This window comes from Megalopta genalis, chromosome 7, assembly GCF_051020955.1.
Source record: "Megalopta genalis isolate 19385.01 chromosome 7, iyMegGena1_principal, whole genome shotgun sequence".
Classification (NCBI taxonomy): domain Eukaryota; kingdom Metazoa; phylum Arthropoda; class Insecta; order Hymenoptera; family Halictidae; genus Megalopta; species Megalopta genalis.
This window is the reverse complement of record NC_135019.1, coordinates 8,402,005-8,422,866: the sequence shown is the minus strand read 5'-3', so window position 1 is coordinate 8,422,866 and position 20,862 is coordinate 8,402,005. Positions and strand designations below refer to the sequence as shown.

The window sequence follows — 20,862 nt, the reverse complement described above, 5'->3', positions numbered from 1 at the left end:
ACGACTTATCTCTTCCTTGTGAGCCGCTTTCCGACAGCGTACTCATATTCAGATTCTGATTCGCTCATTTCTCAATATATATTTTACTAAAATATAATGTAAAATAAAATATAATAATAATAATAATAATAACAACAATAATAATAATAATAGTAATATTCTGAAAATTAGAAATCATTCCAATTGTATAAATATCCAATATACTCAAGTTTTTGTGATTTTCTTGCCAAGATAACGTTCTAAATTGTTTTTTTTACATTTAAAAAAATTGATATTTTTTGGCCGGCCTTTTTCAAAAAAATCTGTGCACTAAGGGGTTAAACGGGTGAACGACTGTTTGAAAATTCTTAATAAAAATATTATATTTTATTGTCTCCATAATTTGTTAGTACAAACACAAACATATTCGTATAAAATTTAGTGGGATCAACGGGAGGTTCGTTCTGTCTTGCGATTAAGTTGAGAGCTAAAAAGCTAAAAAAAAAACAAAAACAAACGTGTAATCTTTACAAGCTAGATCATCCTATGAGATGATTCAAAGCTCGATGAAATTGTAATCGTCGATGATCTTATATCTTTTCTCCCTGTAATGTGTCAAGTTGTCCAAGAATCGCATGCTGCTTTCGTTGTGAAGCTTCGTGAGAACAGGTGGCAGGGGCGTAATTCCGGCAGTCTTCGCAAGATCATCGTAGTAATAGCCCTGCTTGTATCCCAGCAAGTGGAAATGCCTCTTTCCGAGACCTTCTTTCAATTTTTTCTCCAATTCCTCCTTCTCCTCTCGCAACATATCCGCCTTCGGAGGAAAGTCTCTCTCCCCGTTCCAGAATTTAAGGACAAATCGAACCTTCAACCGATGTGTCCAGTCAGTCATTCGCGCAAACGTTGCTCTCTGTTCGTGTACTTACTGACACGTCGACTGCCAAACAATCCCACAGAAACGAAAAGCAGGAACTTCTTTCGAGGTTTGAAGGCAGTCAACGCGTCGCTTCTAATTTAAAGTTAAATCGCACCTGTAGATCGCACATACTGAAAGCACAAACATAAAATGGGAGTCCGATCAGAGCAAGGGTCGGATTCTCGATGGACACAAGATGTTTCCACAGTGGAGTGACCATGTTCGAATCCACTCGTACCCCGCAGCTCTCGCTCATAAAGGGAAAACTGTATTTGTATCCTACGCTCACAGATTAGAATCGTTATCTCGACCATCGTCTTATCGGTCAAGTACAAGCGATCATTTTATACGTAGAACACTTGTACCGGCGAAGCTTACCTGTACAATAGAAAACAACGTCTAGGGGTTCGCTGGAGCCATCCGTGAAAAGCACGGTGTTCTTAGTCAGCTCTTTCACATCTGGTTTCTATAAATGAGCCGTTTATTTTGAAAGTGGCATAAGTCACTTTTTCAAAAGAATCGAGTTAATGGTAACACTAATTACAATTGAACGGTATCTTTTCATTTAAAAAAAAAAGAAAAAGTGACTTATGCCACTTTCAAAGTAAACGGCTCAAATGTCAACCGCGCAGATGGTTAATGAAACTGCGAGGTAATTAGAGGTGATGCTAATTACCTGGATAACGTTCTCGGGGAACACGGTCCCTATCGGTTCTTTCGAATGATGACTCAAAATCACTCGCGTCGCTTCTTTCGATATGTCCAAGGCCAAATCCATTCCTGCGGGTCGAAAACAAAAAACGAGATTAACGTTCGATTCGAAGCGGAAAAAACACATCCGAATAATCGAATTACCGGATGGACCGGCGCCAATAACAAGCACAGTTTTATCAGCGAATATCTTAGGACTCCTGTAGTCGTGACTGTGCAATTGTTGTCCTTGAAAGAGATCGTGGCCTTTCAACTTCGGAACACTGGGCTCGAAGTAATGGCCGTTGCATACCATAACGGCGTCGAAGGATTCGTTCGTGACAATATTGTTCTGTAGATCCTTCACCTTGATCGACCACTTCCGGTCCCCGTTCGACGGTTCCAATAATTCGACGTTGTGCAGAAACTGGAGAAAAAAAACTGGTCGGTAAAAAAGAAAACTGAGACATGCCACGCTGGCGGAAACTTGTACGGTACCCGAATATACTGGCGAAGCTTGAAATGATCGCAGTAAGAGTTCAGGAAGTCCAGTATTTGCGTGCGTGTCAAGTAACTTTCGGGAACATCGGGCGCCGGATAATCGGGATATCCCATTACTTCCTTCGGCAGATTAGTTCTATACAACGACAATGATTTAGCTAATTAACGAACCAACAAAGAACAGTTTCATTCATCTTGGAATTAAACTCCTTCGAATTCTTCGCTTCGTACAAATTTAATTTCACATTTTCTATAGTAGTCGTGCGAAAGTCGAATTCGAGTCACACTTCGCGCACGTAGCATTTTGCGAACGGAGTTTCTAATATCAATAATTATTAGTAGACTGCGGATCTTTATGCGAAATAAAAATTCTTTGGGTTAATCGTGAGAAACGTAAGTCAGATGATAATGTCGTTCCTCGTTTAATAATTGAGCCGTTCATTTTGAAAGTGGCATAAGTCACTTTGCCGTAATGAAAAGTGGTGATTTTTTAATGTTTATACGAAAATTATTTATACTGAGAAAAATATCAGTATCCTGAGATAACAAATACAAGTAAATCTTCTCGGAAGTTAGCATCCATATTTTTAAACGTGTCAAAACGCAAACCCTTAAATATATCGACTTAAAAACAAAGCGACTTATGCCACTTTCAAAATAAACGGCTCAATTAATGGTAGATGAAGAGATTGATGAAGCAAAGGTGGAAATGTTCTCCGAGCGCCACGAAATTAATTCGAATATAAAGCTTAAAATTTTAGCCCGAGTCTATTAGAGGATGACTGAAATGCTTTTTTGTAAATTTTGCTATTACTTGGAATGAGAGGAAGTGTAATAATATCTCTAAACTCTTGTAATGTGTTTACAGTTTTCTATTTGCTCTATGAATTTTTCTCATAAATACATGAAATCCGCGGTCTACTTATTAGTTTTATAAAATTCGATCGGACTCGACATCTTGTCATCGAGTATAAAATTGGACTGAATCAGAATTTATTTAATTGAAAATGTATCGCGACAGTGCAAAATGAATTTCGTTACCTCAGGTTGTTGTACATGCTTGTGTGTATCGGCAGACCGTATTTATCCACGCCAGTCTCCTCCCTGTAAACCCAGGTGCCTCCGACCTGTTCCGTTTTCTCGTAACAAACCACTTCACAATTGAACGCGCCGGAAGTGCAATGTCTCAGAGCCGCCAGACCAGCAGATCCAGCACCAATCACGGCGATCTTCATGTTCGCTCTTAGGTTTCAACGGAACCTGTTAGCTCAGGATCAGAGAGAGGCTCGATTATTCTTCCTTTCGTTGGTCTATTCAACCGGTCAGTTCAACAACGCGCAAAGCAGATACGTAAGATCCAAAACTCGTGTTTGTTTATCGCGTTATCACATATTATCGCATTCCGGAAAAAATCATGAAAATAATACCAAGTAGAATAGTTCGACGGTGCTAGTTCCAACGTTTAATCCAGCGCGTTACACGCGCTCGGATTCCGAGTGGGAAAGGTGCAACGATCGAAAGTCTCAAACGTTCTTTCGTTTTTTTTTCTCCTTGCAATGCACTTTCCTCGATGCTTGACTATCCCGATGGCGAATGCCGATCGCTATCGACGATTTTATCGAGAGAACATCGCGAGATGAAGCCTGGAGTCTGGCGAACGCGAAATATGCACAGCTTGTTTCTTCATTGTTAGCGAAAAGAAGCATATTAATACTTTTCACAGGTAATTCTAGACACGTTTACAAATAATTTCAGCTAAACAAATTGCCAAAATGTTGGAAACTGTTAAAATTATGGAGCCATAAAGCCAACCATACTGACTATATAATCGTTATTAAAATATTATATTATATAATATAAATATATATATTATATTATATTATATTATATTATATTATATTATATTATATAAAATATTATATTATAACGTTATCAAAATTTGACCAAATAACTTGAATTCTTTTTCTTAAATAATAGAGGGACTATTAGACAACGACTAAAAGTGTTACGACGAACATTTTTGCGAGCCACTGTAGATGCGTTTTAGCTGAACTAATTGTTCCTTAATCAATGCAGTCAGTTTTTAACTTTTCTTCTTGCTTCGTTAAACAAACCGTTCTGATTTTATGTAATTCTCGTGATTGCTGAACCGCCCAGTCGATGCGTTATTGAATGAGAACGGTGGTGAGTGATTATTACTAGCGATGAATTAGGATTGTACTATGTACTCACGAGAAATTCGAGGGGAACGCGTACGAATTGGTCAGGAGCCGATGTATCACGATCGAAGATGAAATACCGAATGACTGTTCGTGAAATAATCAGTGTCTGTGAAAAGTTAAAGTGTATCGTTCGAAAGGAGGCTGTTACTGATAACAAGGCCGACGTGTATTCTGTGTGTTTACTATATACACATATGGAAAGTGTTCACGGACTTGTTTCAGGAAGCAATGGCAATGAACGACCTCCCGCCGTCTTAGAAGGCCTGCGTAAACCATCGAGTGGTTAATGAATTTTTAATTGCTGTCTGGAAACCTTGCAGCCGAGACGTATCGTTAATAACTCTTCACCAAAGCTAATTGTAGAAGACCGACGATTGTGATATAATCGTTCGAATATTTTTATCGAATGGTCGTAATATCCGCATGAAATCACACGGCTGGAAATAATTTATTTTGTCTTAATTACTTCGACCTTATCGGTGTGTGTGTGTGTGTGTGTGTGTTCTACGGTATTTTTTGTTTCCGATATCTTGGAGAAACGTAAATATTTGTTGAGGAAAATAATAAAGATAAGTGCTCGAAGGAAAGCAGCGGACATTGTCTATTTTATTTGTGAAAAGTTTGGAAGTTTTCTTAATAGCTGTGCAATTGTTTTCTTTAGAAAATGCTCTTCGGCTCTGGTAAATTGTAAAAAAAAAGAATTGACCGTGCATACCATTGTTTCGTATTTAGTCTTGTTGCGTGAAGAATAGGAAATACTTTATTGACATGATAAAAAGTAGGTGTTCCAATATGAAGGTGAAACTTAAAATGGCAAAGTTGAAAAAGTTTAGTAGGTGCGTCCATCGAGCAACTTCGTAATGGGATAATCGAGGCGCCCCATTACTTGCATCGGTAATTGTGTTCTATAAACAATTTCACCGGCTATAAATACGGGAAAGCACAGTTGACTCAACTTCGAGCTTGTTTACAGAAAACTTCGCCTCAAACTTTTATATATATGCCGGCGCGTATAGTTAAACCATATTGATCCACTCGAGTCTTTACTATGTAAACTCGTGTGCCCCCTACTTAGCCCACGTTCTCGCAACAGATCACATTGTCATAAATATCCAACATACAGTGCCTTATAAATGATCCGGATGAGTTATACCTTCAGCTAAAATAGGAATTAGAAGAATTGAAGAACGGCCGAAGATCTGTATGAAAAAGAAATATATTCTTTAATTGTTAACAAAATTCTTTACACTCTCACAACATTTTCTATTTATACATTTGGATTTACACAAGTGTGTCAGAAATATAGTCATATATTTTAAATAACTTTCCATATATGTAAGTTATTGACAATTGGTCCTTGATATAAATATAATCTTAAAAAAGAATGAGTTAGTCTGATTTCATCTTATATATTTAATATAAATACACAGCGTTTTCTCTATCTCACAATGTTGCAATATTTTATAGGGGATTGAATCTATCAAAACAAAGTCACTTTCTCATAAATTATTATAACATTGCATAATACTGGAACTTGCCTGCATATTTATATGTGTCTTTCAATCTGAACTGAATAAAACTACAATTTTCAGGATGAGTACTTATTAGCGAACTTTCTCGTATATTTACAGTTTTGAGAGATGAATGGAAGAATGTTCTATTCTTTGAAAAGAATATTCAATTTCAACTATCGTCTGGAATAAAACTCAGACTCCCATTTGTTTTTGTATAATAAATACAGCTGCATCGCAGCTCGTGCATCCTCAACTGAACTATGTTCTCCAGTTTGTATTTCTCTACCTAATAATTCCAAGGCAAGTTTCTTTAAGCTAGGTGTATATCCTTCAGACAATTGTTTAAAAATTTTAAATCTAGAAGTATCTCTCAAATGTTTTCTTGGATGAGATAGATACAATACATCTAGGTCATACTTCAAAGCATGTCCGATAAGAATACGACCTCTTAAAATCTCTGCTACTTCTTTTTGAACAATCTGAAAATCTTCCCCATTCTGAAGATTGTGTGGGCGGATACCACTGACTCTAGTTCTATAGTCCTGAACACGCTCTCTGGGCTTAACATACTTATCGTAAACGCAACAACCAAGACTATTTACAATAGACACTCTACCTATCATACTTTCTGTGCCATCACCTATGCCTACCATTTCACAATCCATCGCTAGGTGCTTCGTCAGTTTGGCATTGTTTATTTCATCTTTTACAGTATCTCTAACCAATTGTAATCTAGTGTTCAGATTCGGTTGAGACGTATAAAGCTTTTTCTGAGTTTTCGGACGATAGACAACAGACTTTTTCTCGACCAGTTCTTTACCAGAAGCGTATATATCTTGTGACGATGAGTTGGCAGCTATATTCTTAAATAATTCCCAATTACGACCTGAGGCGTTCCGCTCCGTATGCGGCGCGATATAAAAAGAATTTTTTTTGTTTTTCTCGTCCATTGTTCTCTTGGTTAGAAACTTTTTCGATCGACAATCCTTCTCCTTGTTCTCGTCGCTCCTAAAATTGAAAATACCCATGGAAGAAACAATTAATGTTAATACTTTATGGAATGTTTTTTAATCATTTTATAAAGCTAACCTATTCATTTCTCACGTGTACATATACGAACACAAATCTTTCAAATGAACGTCCGATTATTATTAAATCTGAAATGTAAATTAGATAAATGTGCACTCAAATCGTAATTGAAATTGGTTAGGTATATGTCAACTTAAGCATGGCGACACAATCACAAACTAACAATCACAATGTATTTTAGAGTCCTCTGTAGCACAAATTCGGAACATTGATGTGAAATTCAAATTTGTTTCGTCATTCATTCTCGATTGTATTGAAAGAGATCAAAAACCTGTTATACAACTAATATATAATTCGAATTTGTAATTCTCCTATGAATTCTATTTATGGTAATATTTGTCAACAATTAGAGCAAAATTCCGAGTAAAACATTACAAATTCGAATGAAATTTTGTTTGGTACACGTGCAACCGTAACGTTTATACATATATTCTGTATGTATACATGTACATGTATTTATAATACCATACTGTTTTCAGAACAACATTTACATGCTGTAGTGGTACAACAATGTGTAGAATGTAAAATTACAAAAATTATTTTCATATTAATGTCAAAAAACAATATCGACAATTGAAAACAGTACACAGAACTTACGATATTGTAGTTGGTGTAGGGGTTATGTGTTTTTAAACGCAACGGTTTTAACACGTTCAACGAAGTGACGCTTCTGAGATTCAATTGAATATGTGCTACAATCATTTCCTTACCTTATAAATATTACTATCGCAATTAAACACACGACGAAAATGAAAGAAGCTATCATGGTATAGTAATCGGCAGAAATATTCTAGAATTCACGTCTGCCAAAATAGTATCGATGAATCCGTTTTCTGAGAAGCTACGTTGCGTCTTTCAACGGTTACTATCATCCCATATCGTTTGAATATGAATGTTTGTATGCATCAGAATCGTTTGTTTATGAATGTTTTATAACTGAAGGAGTCATGGACGATGATAGTAATAATACAATCAAAGACAGCTTTCCGGAACCACGTAAAAAATTTTGGCTGGTAAGTTCTTAATTATCAATAATGTCTGAACTTGGTTAACCTATGACGTTTTCTCGCCGACATTCCATGATGTTATTTTTCTTTAATTCTGTGCGATGTTCGATATTAAACATTTTAATTTTCAAGTTTTTATTAAATCAGAAAGTCTGTGTGATAATTGTTGTGTTGATTTGTTCGTATTATCTGTTCAATGAACTAATTGTGGTGATACTCATTAGCGATCAAGAAAACGTCCGAAAAGCGATGCCATCAGTATCAGTTCGATGGATATATCCATAGATTCGGACTTAAGAAAGAAGAAAAGGAGAAGAAGAATTACTGAAGTGGCCAGCAGTATATTTTCCTCATCTAACTTGAGCAATAAACAAACAAATACTCTTCATACATCTTTTACGATACAACCAAATGTTATAGATTCATCCTTTGTGGACAATGAACCAGATACAGAAACATTGAGAAGAAAGTAAGAAGAAAACACTTTTTTAAGTATTACTTATGCTTAAACATATTTCTTTTTATACTTTTATTTGTTTAGGAACAAAGAGAATATAGAAAATACTAATACTCTCACACTTCGGAGTTGGGTACTAGATGTTTCAAAAATAAGCACGAAAGATAAACAAAACTGTGCTTTAAGTAGGAAAGAGATAAAAAGACAAGAAGCAATTTATGAATTGTACTGTGGAGAAAATGTGCTTATTGGGGACCTACGTGTTCTCAAAGATTTTTACTATGAACCATTGTTACCTACCGGTATTTTCAATTCTGAGGAATTGCTTACCCTATTTGGAGGGGTAACTGACCTCATCAACATACATTCTAGACTGAGAGACGAATTGATCGAATCAAGAGATCAATATGGATACACAGACGCTATCGGTACCACAATATTAAATTGGGTTAGTTAGTTTTACAAATGATACCACACCTAATTATTGAGTGCATAGATTCAATAACTTTATGATCTTTTTTAGACTTCTACGTTGGCAAAACCATATTTAGAAAGGTGCAGAACACAAATATGGGCTAAGCATTTATTGGATGAGAAAAGGCTGACAAACAAACGCTTCCAATCTTTTCTGAAAAAACGTTTAGAGTCTCCTCACTCTATTGATTTGTGGACGTACATAGATGTACCACGATCAAGAATTGTTAAATATCCATTGCTGGTTAAAGAAATATTGAGACATACTCCAGCATCTCATTTGGATCAAACATCTTTAAAAGAAGCATATGATACATTATCCAAATTATTAAATGACATAGACAGAATCATGGGTGATGCAGAATGCAAGTTGGCTCAATCAAAGATTCATGTGAAATTAGAATATGATTCTTCTAAGTGTATTGAGAATGCAACAGAACTTATTACCGAGGGTCAACTTAAAGACACACGTGGCATGGTAAGAGTAAATTTAAAAAGATTTTTCTATTATTTTATAAAAATTGAATAATAAATTTATAATTATTTTTGTAGAAATTTCAGTGCTTTCTCTTTGACACGGGTTTCGCAATAACTCGGAGATCAAGATCTGTAAGTAAAAAGTACAATTTATCTTTTCCTGTCGTGCTCAAGGAACAAATCTGTGCGAGTGCAAATGATAAATCGCTTACAAATTGTGAAATCAATATTGGTGATCACATATTCACGACTGAAGATGAGCATGGGAAAAGACATTGGATTGATTCATTGAACAAAGTTTGTAGACTGAGAATCGATTTAGTAGAAAACAAAATTGGTACTAATGAAAAAGAAAATCAGGAAATTTTGACTCCAGTGAAAAAGAATCAGTCTACTAAATTTACAGTAAATAAAATAAGTGAAAATAATTTCCTCACTTTGAAAAGAAACTTCTTGAGATCAAAACGTGATAGTATTGGTTTCACTTAGTATTATTCAAATTACTTTTTATACTCGTGTACTATACTCAATTTAGAGTTTTCTATTTATAAATTGATATAGGATTTTGTTGTGAATCTTCGAAGTATTATCGTATCAAAAACAATTTTGTATATATCAGAGGTACATTCTGCTCTCGGTACAATTTCGAAAAATGTGTATTTATAATAATACATGTATTATTTAAAAATCTCAAGGAAAATAATATCATTTTAAGATATATAGATTATAAACAATTAATGGTTGTAGGGCTAATGTGAAAATAGCAGATATAAAAATTTGTATATGTACATGCTTGTAAAAATCAGTTTATGTACTGTAATTATATCTAGTGTGCGATTATATAATTTTTGTTTTGAAGACAATTTATATATGTATTGTATATATCTATGTACACATGTATTTAACAACAAAATTATTTTCTTAAGAAAATTTTATGCTACAATACAAAAGTAAGAGTCTAGAAATCCGTATTGAATTTTATGGAAAACGACTTTATTTCGTAATGTTATCATCAAATAACAGATCCTTTATTTCACAATATTATGAAATACTTATTATGGTTTCGTTGGTTTCATCGAGTTTCCATCTGGATAACGTTTTTTAAAAGCTTTTATGAGTTGCGGGTCGATCAAGTGAACACCGTCTACCTGATTACCCAATGTTATCCAGTTAGGTTGAACATTATGTGGTCGCCCGAATAATTCAATTTTTCTTGTTCCCGGACTCATACGTTCAATAATTCCATAAATCTCGTCAGGTTTATGACTAGTAGCTCGGACTTCAGCCACGATAACATCGCTATCCAGTCCTCTATTGATTCTTGGATTTCCTTTCATTCCAACTAAACAGTGTTCTTTACCATGATTCAACCAGTGTCCTGTTCTGCCTGTTCTTATTATCCTCTGCAATTGATTTGTTTTCACCCATATAATCTCGTCGACTCTTTCGTACCCCCATAACTGCAAACATTCTCTGCCAAGCTCCATTGCTCTTCCTGTTACCCATAAAAATAAAAGACCCTCGTCTTGAAGGGCGGGTATACCTAGCTGTCTCATTTCGTCGTCCGACATGGTACCATACGGTAATTCCATGTGAATATCCCATGGTGGATCAGCCATGATCACAGCAAATTTACCCAGTACAGTCATGTCGAGATAACGTAAATCACACTGTATCCATTGTGGTGGATAAAGAGTTAATTCGCTGCCTAAGGACCCACTGGTAGTTGGACAAGCGACGTTACTACCATTTTTACTATCTAACGTTAAAATTTTATTCACTGTAGCGTTGTTTGTGTTATCTGTATCATTTGGTTCCTTGGGTTGAGTTGTTGGTCCGTCTACTTCGTAATGGACATACCTAAAAAATATGAAATTTGAATAAACAAAGCAAGGAAGGCTTTCTAATTTTCTAAATATTTTTTAAATGCATACTTGCATGTATCCATGTGAAAGCAAGTGTTGAGGAAACTGCAGTCACCTAAAGATTCATCTGTGTGACTTTGAATGATTTTTTTGAAGTGAAGCTTTTTGCACTTTTCTGCGAATCCTAGCCCACCATTTAACTTAACACAATCTACTCTTGTACCGTGAGGACAGAATTCCATGACCTGAGCTCCTCCTTGGGATCGAAACCGTTCAGCTAAAGATTTCTCCTTAGATGTTTGCTTTGATAATAAATCTAAAATTTGCTCTCCAACCTTTTTATTTTCCTTCTCCCTAATCGTGGGCATTGAAATTAGAGACATTATATCCTCTGTATTCTTTTTATCCAGTTTCAATTGCTTTTCTGCAGGCCCATAATCATTTAATTCGGATGCAGACGTTTCTGCACTCTCTGGATTTTCTGTATCGTCGGATTGAGACTGATAAGATGATTGCGATTCTGTTATGGATAACACTGTGTACCCAAAAACCTCATTCTCTGTTACCTCCTTGATTCTGAAAAAGTATTTCATTAATTTCAGTGTTCTCTAAATGAAAGTACAAGCTGATGCAGAAACTTACTAACTTAACAATATCTTGAGCTGCCAGTTTTTCCAAAATTTTATGGATATCTGTTGAAGACACATCTGCATTTAGATTTTTACGAAGCTGGTCTATCAGCTCTGCAGATGTGATGGGTAAATTAGGCAATGATTCATGCAAGATGCACAAAACATCTCTTTCATATTCACTATGATCTGCTCGTTGTGCATGTCCAATTGAATCTACAACAATCCAATTTTTTCTTTTGCAAGTATAAAACTATAAAGAGTTATTAATAAATGCGTAAAATAGTATTAAAAAAAATCAATTTACCACCAGTAAGGGATGATTCATTTGTCAGGGTGGATGATACTGGTGTAGTAGAAGTAAGAGTAAATAATTCATGTCTCTCGCGTTTCCTTTTCTGTAATTTTTCTCTTAAGCTGTTCCTCTTTATTTTAATGGCTTGAATTTCCTCAAAGGCGTCTGACATGTCTTGAAAATACATTATAAACAAATCTTAGAAATAAATATATGAAAAATATATAACTGATGAAGAAAGTATTCATACACGATACAATACTTTGTTTTTATCAAAGCATTTTGTAGAAACTGTATTTTCTTAAGTGGAATTTTCACATTATGCTTAAATAATATATTTAATGTTCATTCTTACCAAATTAGGGAACGAAAATTGATCTTGCTTTGAAGTAATAAACACACAATGAGATATCAAACAATTACATTGATACACATTTCAAAATTTATTAGTTTAAACGTAAGTAAGACCGCCGCAACCGTAATATACACTTAGGGATTAAAATAATTTAAGTTCTCGTTGTATTAAAAAAAATACTGTTAATTCAAGGCAATAGTGTATGAATACTTCCGTTTTTCACGGTAGCGGTCAAATGATAATACAAAAATATAGGGAACACTAGCTAGCAGAAAAATATTTGCACATTTTTTAGGAAAAAAATAAAATAATTTCACACCTTGCGACACCAATTAAAGTAACGTAAGCTGCTTAAAAATGCATACGTTTCCGTTAGAAGCACACAGCCACAAGCCACTGAAGACTATGCAATGAAGACACTAACCTGATCATATCTAGTAGCCTAGCTTTAACTGTAACTAAGAGTGAGAGAAACACATGGTGGATTCAGTGATGGGCAGATTTACTGGATTGTACTAGATTTACTGTGCATGAAGTAAAGTAATCGAGTGTTTGATTGTTATTGATGCTAACAATCGTACTGAACGATTTACGGTGAAAAACAGAGAAATGTCGAACACAAAGGAGTTTTTTCTTTCTGTTACACAACGAATTTTCAGTAATTGGACTGCGTTGAAGGTGAGATGATTTCTTTTAAGGTTATAAAAATGAATTTTGTTAAATTTTTTATTTAATATCTTTCATTAGATGGCAGTTGAACATGGAATGGGTTCGAAGGAAAGTGCGGTAGATTTTTGTCCTTACATGACAGAAGTAATGTACATGAATGGTAAGTTTCTACAAATTCTCATTTTTTAGGTTATTATTGGGTATTTTTGGATAGTATGCTTTGTAATGTTTGATTAAATCGTCCAAGTATAATTTGATCAGATTATATATTTTCTAAAGCAATTCTCTAATTAGTTTCTGATAATTTTACAGAGAATTTAAACAGCAGTGAAATTGCTAATGAATTGGAAGATTACATGGATGAACACTTTAATACTGAACTGGAAGACAATAGTGCTACCCAAGTTGCAGAAGAGCTTTTGAGATTCTTCCATTATTGTTGTGAGAATAATGAAAGTATGGCAGTGACAGAACTCGAAAAATTACCACCACTCCAATCGTGGCTCCTTACAAGAACACCCATAAGGAGGATACAAAATTCCTCGATAATTGAAAGTGATAGTTCAGAAGATGAAGAGGAAGTGCACCAAGATATGCAGGTGGCAGATGAGTGGACAGAAGTGAAATCTAGGCATAGAAAATAACTGTTGCAGGATATGTAAAGGGGTATCCTTGTATTTGTTTTATATAAAAGAATATACAAACTACTGTCTTATAGTATTTATGCATTGATCTTGTAAATGCAATTTATATACTAAGATTTTGTAATCAAAATACTTATCTAAGCAGTCTTTAGATACTGTCAAATCTTATTTGGCAGTTCTATTCTCTGAATCTGCAAAGAAGAGATCGTTAGAGTTTCCTATATTTTATAAAAGCGTGTTTTGTAAGTACATAGCAGTGCTTCTCACCTTTCTTATTTCGAGTTAAAGAAACAGTACAGAAACCATTGTGTTCTTGCGTAACACTCTCCTTTTTGACTTCGTTCATTCTCTCTTCGGGGCCTAATATGCTTAAGATTATTGGTAAGAACAATAGTCCGTGAAATAGACCAAACATTACAACACATGTGAATAACTGTAACAATAAAGACCGTTATGTATGTAATTAAAATGTGATAACTCGTGAATAAAAGTTTTTAATATTACCTTAAAGAAGGTACTAAATAGATAAGCTTCACTGGAACCCAGCAAAACGAATGCTAAGAATGTGCTCAAACCTCCATTGAACACAGCTGGTCCAATTATAGAAAGTGTTGCGATTGCACGTTCTATAAATATGATAAAACATACAGTAATACTAAAATGTACCTTTTCTCCAATTAGCGAAACATATAGTCATAATATGTACCTTTTTTGCTACCCTTTGTTCGGATAAACTCCAGACCAATGTGAGCTGCATAATCAACTGCCAAGCCCGCGCACAATAAAATCATAATGCTCGACGACATTTCGATAGTCAAATTCAAGAAGTACATAGAACCTAATAGATCAATGAGCGTGAAGAAAACGCAGCAAAGAACCCAAAAGGATGTCTTGATGTCTCTAAGAAATATTACTATCACTACTCCAATGGTCACTATCTCAAGGCTCAAGTTTCTAATTAATTCTTCTCCTATCACCTATACAAAAAATTGTAAATTAAATAGCAAAAAATGAGAAACCGTTTGAACTAAAATGTTGAGTACCTTGTTTGCCATCCAAGAGACATACTCGGGCGAAAATATCGCAATATAGTCAGGTTTCTGAGAAAAATTCACAGCTTGAATTGTTTCTCTGAGAGACTGCATTGCTTCTATTTGTTCACTGGTTGTGTTAATGAGTACATGTTGTATAGGTATTTGCGACGTCTATAAGAAGAGCCAGTATTATATTAAAAGGGAGACGATCAATTTTATACTACTTATTTGCTCGTAAATACCGTTATATTATATTCTCCAAACGGTGCTTTACTGAACTTGATGTCCTTGATGTATGCTTGACCTTCCATAGTCATGAGTAAGTATTCGCTAAGAATATTATAATATTCTTCGCTACTTTCAATGTCACCTAGAATAGTTAACGACTATTAATCCTCGAGCAATTGCCAATTAACATCAATTATAGCCCACCTTGGTTAGTAGCATTAAGCCACTTCTCATAGGCAATGAACCACGGTTCGAGGGTGCCATTATTAATGAACCGATTTGCTTTCAGGCTTTCTACCAATCTGTAAAGAGAATCACGATCCTCATAATAGTCTACACCGGTCATGTAAATGCCAGCCCGATTCCCATACTTGGGAAAGAATTCTTTCAGCTTGTTGTTGAATTTGATGGGATAGGAGTCCTGGTTTAAGTACGAAAGGGGATCGAAATTCTGCTCCAGCTGGAAGATAGCCCAGGTATTGATGCAGAGAAGACCGCCGGTGATCAACAGTATGACCGTCCTCACTGAGTTCTTCACCGCCCACGGACCGATATAATTTTCGAAAATGATCTGCTGAGTGTTCCTCTGGCTGCACTCGTTCGGCTTCCAGTTCAATCTAGGACAGCAAAAGCAACCGTCCCTTCGAGCTTCCAGCCTCTTCTCGTCGTAGACCAAGCAGCTCATAAAGAAGGTCATCTCGTAGATGTACAAAAAGAGGATGCCCAGGGTGGCGAATGCATAAAAGGACCTCAGACACGGCATTACCGTCGTCACGCCGAAAGCAAACGCGATCACGTTTGTGAAGGAGGTCACTGTGACGGACATGCCTTGAACAGAAGTTGGAAATCAATCGTCTGATTTAGAAGAAATCTCGATGAACCGATGTTTCCATGGGCCAATCGAGACCCCCTTACCCGACTGTTGCATCGCCTTGGCGAATCGGACCGGAAGATCGAGCGCCTGGTCGGCCTCCGACAGATTGGTCAGGCTCTGCATGATCACGAACATGTTATCGACGCCTATACCGAGCAATAGAAACGGTAGTATGGAGTGTATCGGCCCGTACGAGTATCCCAAGTAGTAGCACAATCCATACGAGGATATGATTGCCTGGCCAATCACAGAGACTCCCATTACTGACAAATAAATTCGTTGCTCCAGCGCGTTACATTTACCGATCATCGCCATCACGTAAACCGCGATCAGAGATATCCCGCAGCACAGTACTGATATGTTGCTGTTCAGTATCTGATGCAGCGTGTCTAAATAACTTCGCGAGGCGATTGCATAAATCTCTACCCCCGGTGGCATGGTCTCGTTCATGTGTAGAACATTATCTATGAACGCCAGTTCCCACGCGTCCGCGTTCGGGTTCGACTTCTTCAGCAACCAATTCAACATTGTCGCGTTCGCGCCCCGAACTCGGCCTTTCTTAGTGTAAGATACCTTCGCGAGCAGGGGAGCGATGTCTAGCAACAGATTGCTATGGACCCTGAAAAGAAACATCCGATCTGTATACGCTTTAGCTACCGGAAACCCACTCGTGGGACCTCCGATCAAATTTCTTAGTTATTTTGGAAGTCGGATCTAGAATTGAGATGATAATGAGATTATAATATATAATAATAATATATAATATAATATATAATATATATAATAATAATATATGAGATTATAAAAGGCAAGGACTTACTTGTACTTCAACGCCTTGGTGACATCTTTTAAAATCTCTTTTTTCGACAGCGTACGAAAATCTTTGGACAAGCTGGTCTCCCAAAGCTGCACGATGGACTGGTATATGCAGCCGTCCCTGAACACCGTATTGTTCAACTTGGAGATGACGTCCTCGGAGACGCCGAGCTCTTTGAAGAGATTCGTGGTGTCGTTCTTGTTGAACCAGGTCAGATACCTGCAAAGAAACCCGTTCTGTTCACCGAGGCCAACCGTTTCGTGGATTCTAGCTCCGATTCGAGACCTCACCCTGCGCACACGTCCTCCCAGGTGTGATTGTTCACCTTCAACCCTTTCACGGACCGCTCGATTTTACCGATCTGCGAAGAAGAGTACACAGTCTCGGTGATTAATCCCGTAGAAGCGTTATTCTTTGCCGAATAGCTGTTGAGGCTGATCGAGTCTCGACTATCATGCGTGAAAGTGGAAAAGAACCTTCGCAGATTAGTATAATTCATGATCGCCTTATGTACCAAACGCAGCACTTCTGGCTCCAAGACGTTGGGGGCGGTCACGATGATGGTCTCGTATCGGAACTCGTCCCGGAAGTGCGTTCTCACCCAGTTGGCGTCCTCGCGGATGATGGAATCGTCGGGGACGAACAGTTCCACTTGGTTGACTTCCTCTTTCCAGAGTAGCATCCCCGGCGCGTACATACAGTTCACGCAAAAGGAAACCAGCAGCCATAGCCAGGGCCTCTTTCCTATACTCAGCCCGATGCTAAGGGATCAAACAGATTTTTCCAACATTTAATGAATCGATCTAACGCTGGATAATGTTGACTTTTCGATAGGAGAGAAGAGAATTAAGACCAAAGACTCTCTCTCTCTCTCTCTCTTTTCGAGAGTTCGTTCGCTCGTTTCAACGTTTAAAAAGAACGAAGAGATTAAAGTGAGTCGTGCACCGAATATTCATCGTTTCGTCGACCAACGCTGTCTAAGCTTAAAGAGCTCTTCGTGCACGGGAAGAGGAGACGATTGTTTAGCATAATGTCGCGTGAAACACGAATCAACCCAATCATCGGCACCGATCCAATTTCCATGGCAATGTCGCGGCGATGCCGCGAAGACGGACGAGGAATTCTTCGGGAACGGCCGGTCGTTTCGAATCGACAGAAATTCGTCGAATTTAATTGGTCGAATAGAAAGGCCGACGACCCCTGAATGAAATAATAAGAAATCGCCGCGGGAGGAGGGATGGCGCCTATAAACGGTCGGCCGTCTTATATAGACCGGTCATAATTCGTGGAACGAAAGAAGTACGGTTGATTCGGCTAATTAAGAGGGCCACGATGATCTCACCTTAAGTGGATTAAAGTGACGCGAGGCTCGAGCCCACGAAAAGTGAACGATGGTAATGTTATTACGTTCAACGAGATTTGACCCGGTGCTGATTGTCGATTGGCCACCGAGGCACGTGGAGATGCATCAATGGACATCGTAATTCGGTCGATTATCGGCGCGAATCAACCCTTCGCTATTTAAACGATGACCTGTCGCCTGATCTACGCTCCAACTACCTTTCTTTCGTTGACATAGAATCGGACCGCGTTCTATTCTCTATGGAGAAACAATTCTTCGCCGGCGAAGGCAACCAACGAATTTCATCGATACCTCTAACAATTCCGTCGCCAATTAAGTATCGAAAGGACCAAATCTACGACCAAGAACCGGTCGCGAATCACATATGTTCGAATGTTAAATTAAGAATAAAGTGCAACTTCACTAGGAGAAGGAGAACACAATCTTTTCGTTCGAACGGTGCACAGTTATCGCGTAAACCCGGCTTCGTCACAGACGGCTGTCTTCGGCAATTAACGTCCACGTATGAGATTACCATGGACGGATGTGTATATTTCAATGCCAATTCGTACGATGGAACCTGCTATTTAACGCGATCGTTCCGGTGACAATGCAGAAAGCGAGACACCAGGCATTCAACGACAGAAAACAACACGATCGCGCTTAATTCGCTGACATCCGATCTATTTTTTCCTGTCGATGCGGCGGGCAATAATCGCACCGTGAAAAAAAGGATCGATACGATACGAGACTGCGGGGTTTCTTTCACTATCCAGGGAGCGGACGAATGGGACAGGTCGCCGAGTCTTCGACGAATGGTCCTGCGGATCCTTGTTCGAACGATCTTCACGAAAGCCTGATCCTTCGAGCGATCTTCTGGCTGTGTCTCTCTGTCTTCCTTACCGGAAATACGGTGACGGGATATCGATGGTCGAACGATCGACGATCCAGGATTCCTTGCGCAGGATTAGACGATTGATTTAGTCGGATCCTGCGGGCTCACTCACCGGTAGAATATGCGATCCGAGTTCAGATGGAAGTCGAGGAGTATGTTCTTGAATCGGGTCCACAACGAGGACCAGGCGCCGCTCGGTGCGTTCGCTCGTTCGATTTCCATAGTCGGCGTGCGACGCTCAGGTCGTTCTGCGGCCAAATGTCCACTGACAGCGATAGCGAGCACACGGCCGGAGTCCGGCAGCATGCATGTGACCAACGGTGGAAGTAATCTGCTACAATTATATAACGTTCGCTCCGGAGGTTCGTCTGCAGGGCCGCAATGGCGATGCCATCGGAGGATGAGGAGGAGCGGTATGCCATGGATCACCCCTCTATTGTCTCCTCCCGCAGGGTCAGCGGGCCCCGTGACCTCCGCGAGCCCTTCTCGGGTCCATTTCGTCCCTGAAAAGCAACTCTGGGTCGCGTAATCGATGAACGCGACGCGGCAATCTGAGATGACTGTAGGAATTTTTTTCACGGAAACCGTGCAACCGATCCTAATGAATCGTTTGAGGCAGTTTGCTGCGCCATTGAAGAAGTTAATGTATTTTTTTTCGTGGAGAAATGGCACTCCTTGTCGTGAATTTTCGAAGGCAGAATATTGGGTGCGCTCGCTTTACGCGTTTGGAAGTCACGTGGTCGTTGAATATTTTTCTGTGAAAACCGTGCAACGGATCCTAATGAATCGTTTGAGGCAGTTTGCTGCGCCATTGAAGAAGTTAATGTATTTTTTTTCGTGGAGAAATGGCACTCCTTGTCGTGAATTTTCGAAGGCAGAATATTGGGTGCGCACGTTTTACGCGTTTGGAAGTCACGTGGACGTTGAATATTTTTCTGTGAAAACCGTGCAACGGATCCTAATGAATCGTTTGAGGCAGTTTGCTGCGCCATTGAAGAAGTTAATGTATTTTTTTTCGTGGAGAAATGGCACTCCTTGTCGTGAATTTTCGAAGGCAGAATATTGGGTGCGCACGTTTTACGCGTTTGGAAGTCACGTGGACGTTGAATATTTTTCTGTGAAAACCGTGCAACGGATCCTAATGAATCGTTTGAGGCAGTTTGCTGCGTCATTGAAGAAGTTAATGTATTTTTTTTCGTGGAGAAATGGCACTCCTTGTCGTGAATTTTCGAAGGCAGAATATTGGGTGCGTACGTTTTACGCGTTTCGATGTCACGTGGACGTTGAATATTTTTCTATGAAAACCGTGCAACCGATTCTTTTGTGTTTTATATTATTATTTTTTATATTCTGTAGCGCTAGTCGAGAAGATAACGAAATTTTGTCGATATCGAACGGATACCTTTTGTTGAGATAAAAATTTAATTTGTTAGAACCGTTGGTTTTCCATTTGGAATTGAAAGTCGAGAGAAAGCGATACTGTTTTTATCATAGATCTGTTCGTAGATCGAATACATGTTTCGTGTTAATAACTGCGATTTTGTATAGTACCGAACAAATTCGACGAGTTTCGACTAAGAATCGCCGGAGACACGATCGCGAGTGTAAGCGTTTGCTTTCAGCGCTTATCTCATGTTACAAATAAAGTAGTTTCGTCTATACGGCACGATTAGCATAATTTTATCATGGTAACGTTACACCGTCGCGACGGAAATTTTGCATCGGCTGAAAGAGGCGGATCGAACTTCTTTCCTCCGATCGATCGAAGATATTTATCCTCTCGTCTCCTCTTTGCTTCTCTTCTAAAAACAAAAGTTCCGTTTTCGCTCCATTCCGAGGTTGCCGAGGTTGCAATCGCAGGATGCAAACTTTGCAAAGCGATTCGAACA

The 20,862-nt window shown here is 38.1% G+C and overlaps 6 protein-coding genes across 12 annotated transcripts; 2 read left to right on the top strand and 4 right to left on the bottom strand.

Moving 5' to 3' along the window:
• Positions 1-344: 344 nt before the first annotated feature.
• LOC117229087 (senecionine N-oxygenase) lies at positions 345-4,414 on the bottom strand. The gene is made up of 8 exons (XM_033485232.2): positions 4,319-4,414; positions 3,128-3,346; positions 2,084-2,222; positions 1,751-2,012; positions 1,572-1,675; positions 1,274-1,361; positions 1,011-1,174; positions 345-844 (listed from the first exon to the last, which is right to left on the bottom strand). The coding sequence occupies exons 2-8, from the start codon at positions 3,319-3,321 to the stop codon at positions 536-538; spliced, it is 1,260 nt and encodes a 419-aa protein (XP_033341123.2). The 5' UTR covers positions 3,322-3,346; positions 4,319-4,414; the 3' UTR covers positions 345-535.
• A 1,092-nt stretch (positions 4,415-5,506) lies between these two features.
• Positions 5,507-7,756, bottom strand: LOC117229088 (RNA exonuclease 4). Of its 4 annotated transcripts, none has more exons than XM_033485236.2 (3): positions 7,622-7,756; positions 6,912-6,979; positions 5,507-6,830 (listed from the first exon to the last, which is right to left on the bottom strand). In XM_033485236.2, the coding sequence occupies exons 2-3, from the start codon at positions 6,917-6,919 to the stop codon at positions 5,996-5,998; spliced, it is 843 nt and encodes a 280-aa protein (XP_033341127.2). In that variant the 5' UTR covers positions 6,920-6,979; positions 7,622-7,756; the 3' UTR covers positions 5,507-5,995. The 4 variants fall into 4 exon arrangements, with proteins under 4 accessions (XP_033341127.2, XP_033341128.2, XP_033341129.2 ...); XM_033485237.2 differs by lacking the exon at positions 7,622-7,756 and adding an exon at positions 7,509-7,609; XM_033485238.2 differs by lacking the exon at positions 7,622-7,756 and adding an exon at positions 7,075-7,205.
• Positions 7,757-7,790: 34 nt separating this feature from the next.
• On the top strand, positions 7,791-10,291 carry LOC117229086 (neuroepithelial cell-transforming gene 1 protein). The gene is made up of 5 exons (XM_076523674.1): positions 7,791-7,924; positions 8,143-8,387; positions 8,460-8,823; positions 8,899-9,327; positions 9,402-10,291. The coding sequence occupies exons 1-5, from the start codon at positions 7,859-7,861 to the stop codon at positions 9,813-9,815; spliced, it is 1,518 nt and encodes a 505-aa protein (XP_076379789.1). The 5' UTR covers positions 7,791-7,858; the 3' UTR covers positions 9,816-10,291.
• A 6-nt stretch (positions 10,292-10,297) lies between these two features.
• Mettl3 (methyltransferase like 3) lies at positions 10,298-13,011 on the bottom strand. 4 transcript variants are annotated; one of them, XM_076523670.1, is made up of 6 exons: positions 12,790-12,858; positions 12,471-12,497; positions 12,128-12,289; positions 11,838-12,036; positions 11,261-11,767; positions 10,298-11,186 (listed from the first exon to the last, which is right to left on the bottom strand). In XM_076523670.1, exons 3-6 carry the CDS (start codon positions 12,285-12,287, stop codon positions 10,382-10,384), a joined length of 1,671 nt encoding a protein of 556 aa, XP_076379785.1. In that variant the 5' UTR covers positions 12,288-12,289; positions 12,471-12,497; positions 12,790-12,858; the 3' UTR covers positions 10,298-10,381. The 4 variants fall into 4 exon arrangements, with proteins under 4 accessions (XP_076379785.1, XP_033341121.1, XP_033341118.1 ...); XM_033485230.2 differs by lacking the exons at positions 12,471-12,497; positions 12,790-12,858 and adding an exon at positions 12,895-13,011; XM_033485227.2 differs by lacking the exon at positions 12,471-12,497 and having other exon boundaries at positions 12,790-12,926.
• A 1-nt stretch (position 13,012) lies between these two features.
• LOC117229089 (pre-rRNA-processing protein TSR2 homolog) lies at positions 13,013-14,286 on the top strand. Its single transcript, XM_033485240.2, has 3 exons — positions 13,013-13,148; positions 13,218-13,299; positions 13,452-14,286. The coding sequence occupies exons 1-3, from the start codon at positions 13,080-13,082 to the stop codon at positions 13,781-13,783; spliced, it is 483 nt and encodes a 160-aa protein (XP_033341131.1). The 5' UTR covers positions 13,013-13,079; the 3' UTR covers positions 13,784-14,286.
• Positions 13,799-19,410, bottom strand: LOC117229084 (patched domain-containing protein 3). The gene is given in 13 exon segments (XM_033485226.2): positions 13,799-13,974; positions 14,051-14,216; positions 14,288-14,409; positions 14,490-14,760; positions 14,827-14,988; positions 15,060-15,187; positions 15,250-15,873; positions 15,961-16,538; positions 16,740-16,955; positions 17,027-17,097; positions 17,251-17,497; positions 19,086-19,204; positions 19,207-19,410. Coding segments are annotated over 13 exon segments (2,919 nt in total). The 5' UTR covers positions 19,396-19,410; the 3' UTR covers positions 13,799-13,948.
• Positions 19,411-20,862: the final 1,452 nt, after the last annotated feature.

What these genes read in the sequence shown, in the direction of transcription:
- Mettl3 (XM_033485230.2), bottom strand. Translation starts at nt 12,287, where the DNA reads ATGTCAGACGCCTTTGAGGAAATTCAAGCCATTAAAATAAAGAGGAAC. An exon ending in GCAGCTCAAGATATTGTTAA is followed by an intron (nt 11,768 to 11,837) that starts GTTAGTAAGTTT and finishes ATACTTTTTCAG; the next exon opens with AATCAAGGAGGTAACAGAGA. An exon ending in TTTCACATGGATACATGCAA is followed by an intron (nt 11,187 to 11,260) that starts GTATGCATTTAA and finishes CATATTTTTTAG; the next exon opens with GTATGTCCATTACGAAGTAG.
- LOC117229086 (XM_076523674.1), top strand. Translation starts at nt 7,859, where the DNA reads ATGGACGATGATAGTAATAATACAATCAAAGACAGCTTTCCGGAACCA. An exon ending in ACAGAAACATTGAGAAGAAA is followed by an intron (nt 8,388 to 8,459) that starts GTAAGAAGAAAA and finishes TTATTTGTTTAG; the next exon opens with GAACAAAGAGAATATAGAAA. An exon ending in GTACCACAATATTAAATTGG is followed by an intron (nt 8,824 to 8,898) that starts GTTAGTTAGTTT and finishes GATCTTTTTTAG; the next exon opens with ACTTCTACGTTGGCAAAACC.
- LOC117229087 (XM_033485232.2), bottom strand. Translation starts at nt 3,321, where the DNA reads ATGAAGATCGCCGTGATTGGTGCTGGATCTGCTGGTCTGGCGGCTCTG. An exon ending in AGCATGTACAACAACCTGAG is followed by an intron (nt 2,223 to 3,127) that starts GTAACGAAATTC and finishes GTCGTTGTATAG; the next exon opens with AACTAATCTGCCGAAGGAAG. An exon ending in CGTTGTTTTCTATTGTACAG is followed by an intron (nt 1,175 to 1,273) that starts GTAAGCTTCGCC and finishes CTGTGAGCGTAG; the next exon opens with GATACAAATACAGTTTTCCC.
- LOC117229089 (XM_033485240.2), top strand. Translation starts at nt 13,080, where the DNA reads ATGTCGAACACAAAGGAGTTTTTTCTTTCTGTTACACAACGAATTTTC. An exon ending in GTAATTGGACTGCGTTGAAG is followed by an intron (nt 13,149 to 13,217) that starts GTGAGATGATTT and finishes ATCTTTCATTAG; the next exon opens with ATGGCAGTTGAACATGGAAT. An exon ending in AGAAGTAATGTACATGAATG is followed by an intron (nt 13,300 to 13,451) that starts GTAAGTTTCTAC and finishes ATAATTTTACAG; the next exon opens with AGAATTTAAACAGCAGTGAA.
- LOC117229088 (XM_033485235.2), bottom strand. Translation starts at nt 7,677, where the DNA reads ATGATAGCTTCTTTCATTTTCGTCGTGTGTTTAATTGCGATAGTAATA. An exon ending in GCGATAGTAATATTTATAAG is followed by an intron (nt 6,831 to 7,621) that starts GTAAGGAAATGA and finishes TTTCAATTTTAG; the next exon opens with GAGCGACGAGAACAAGGAGA.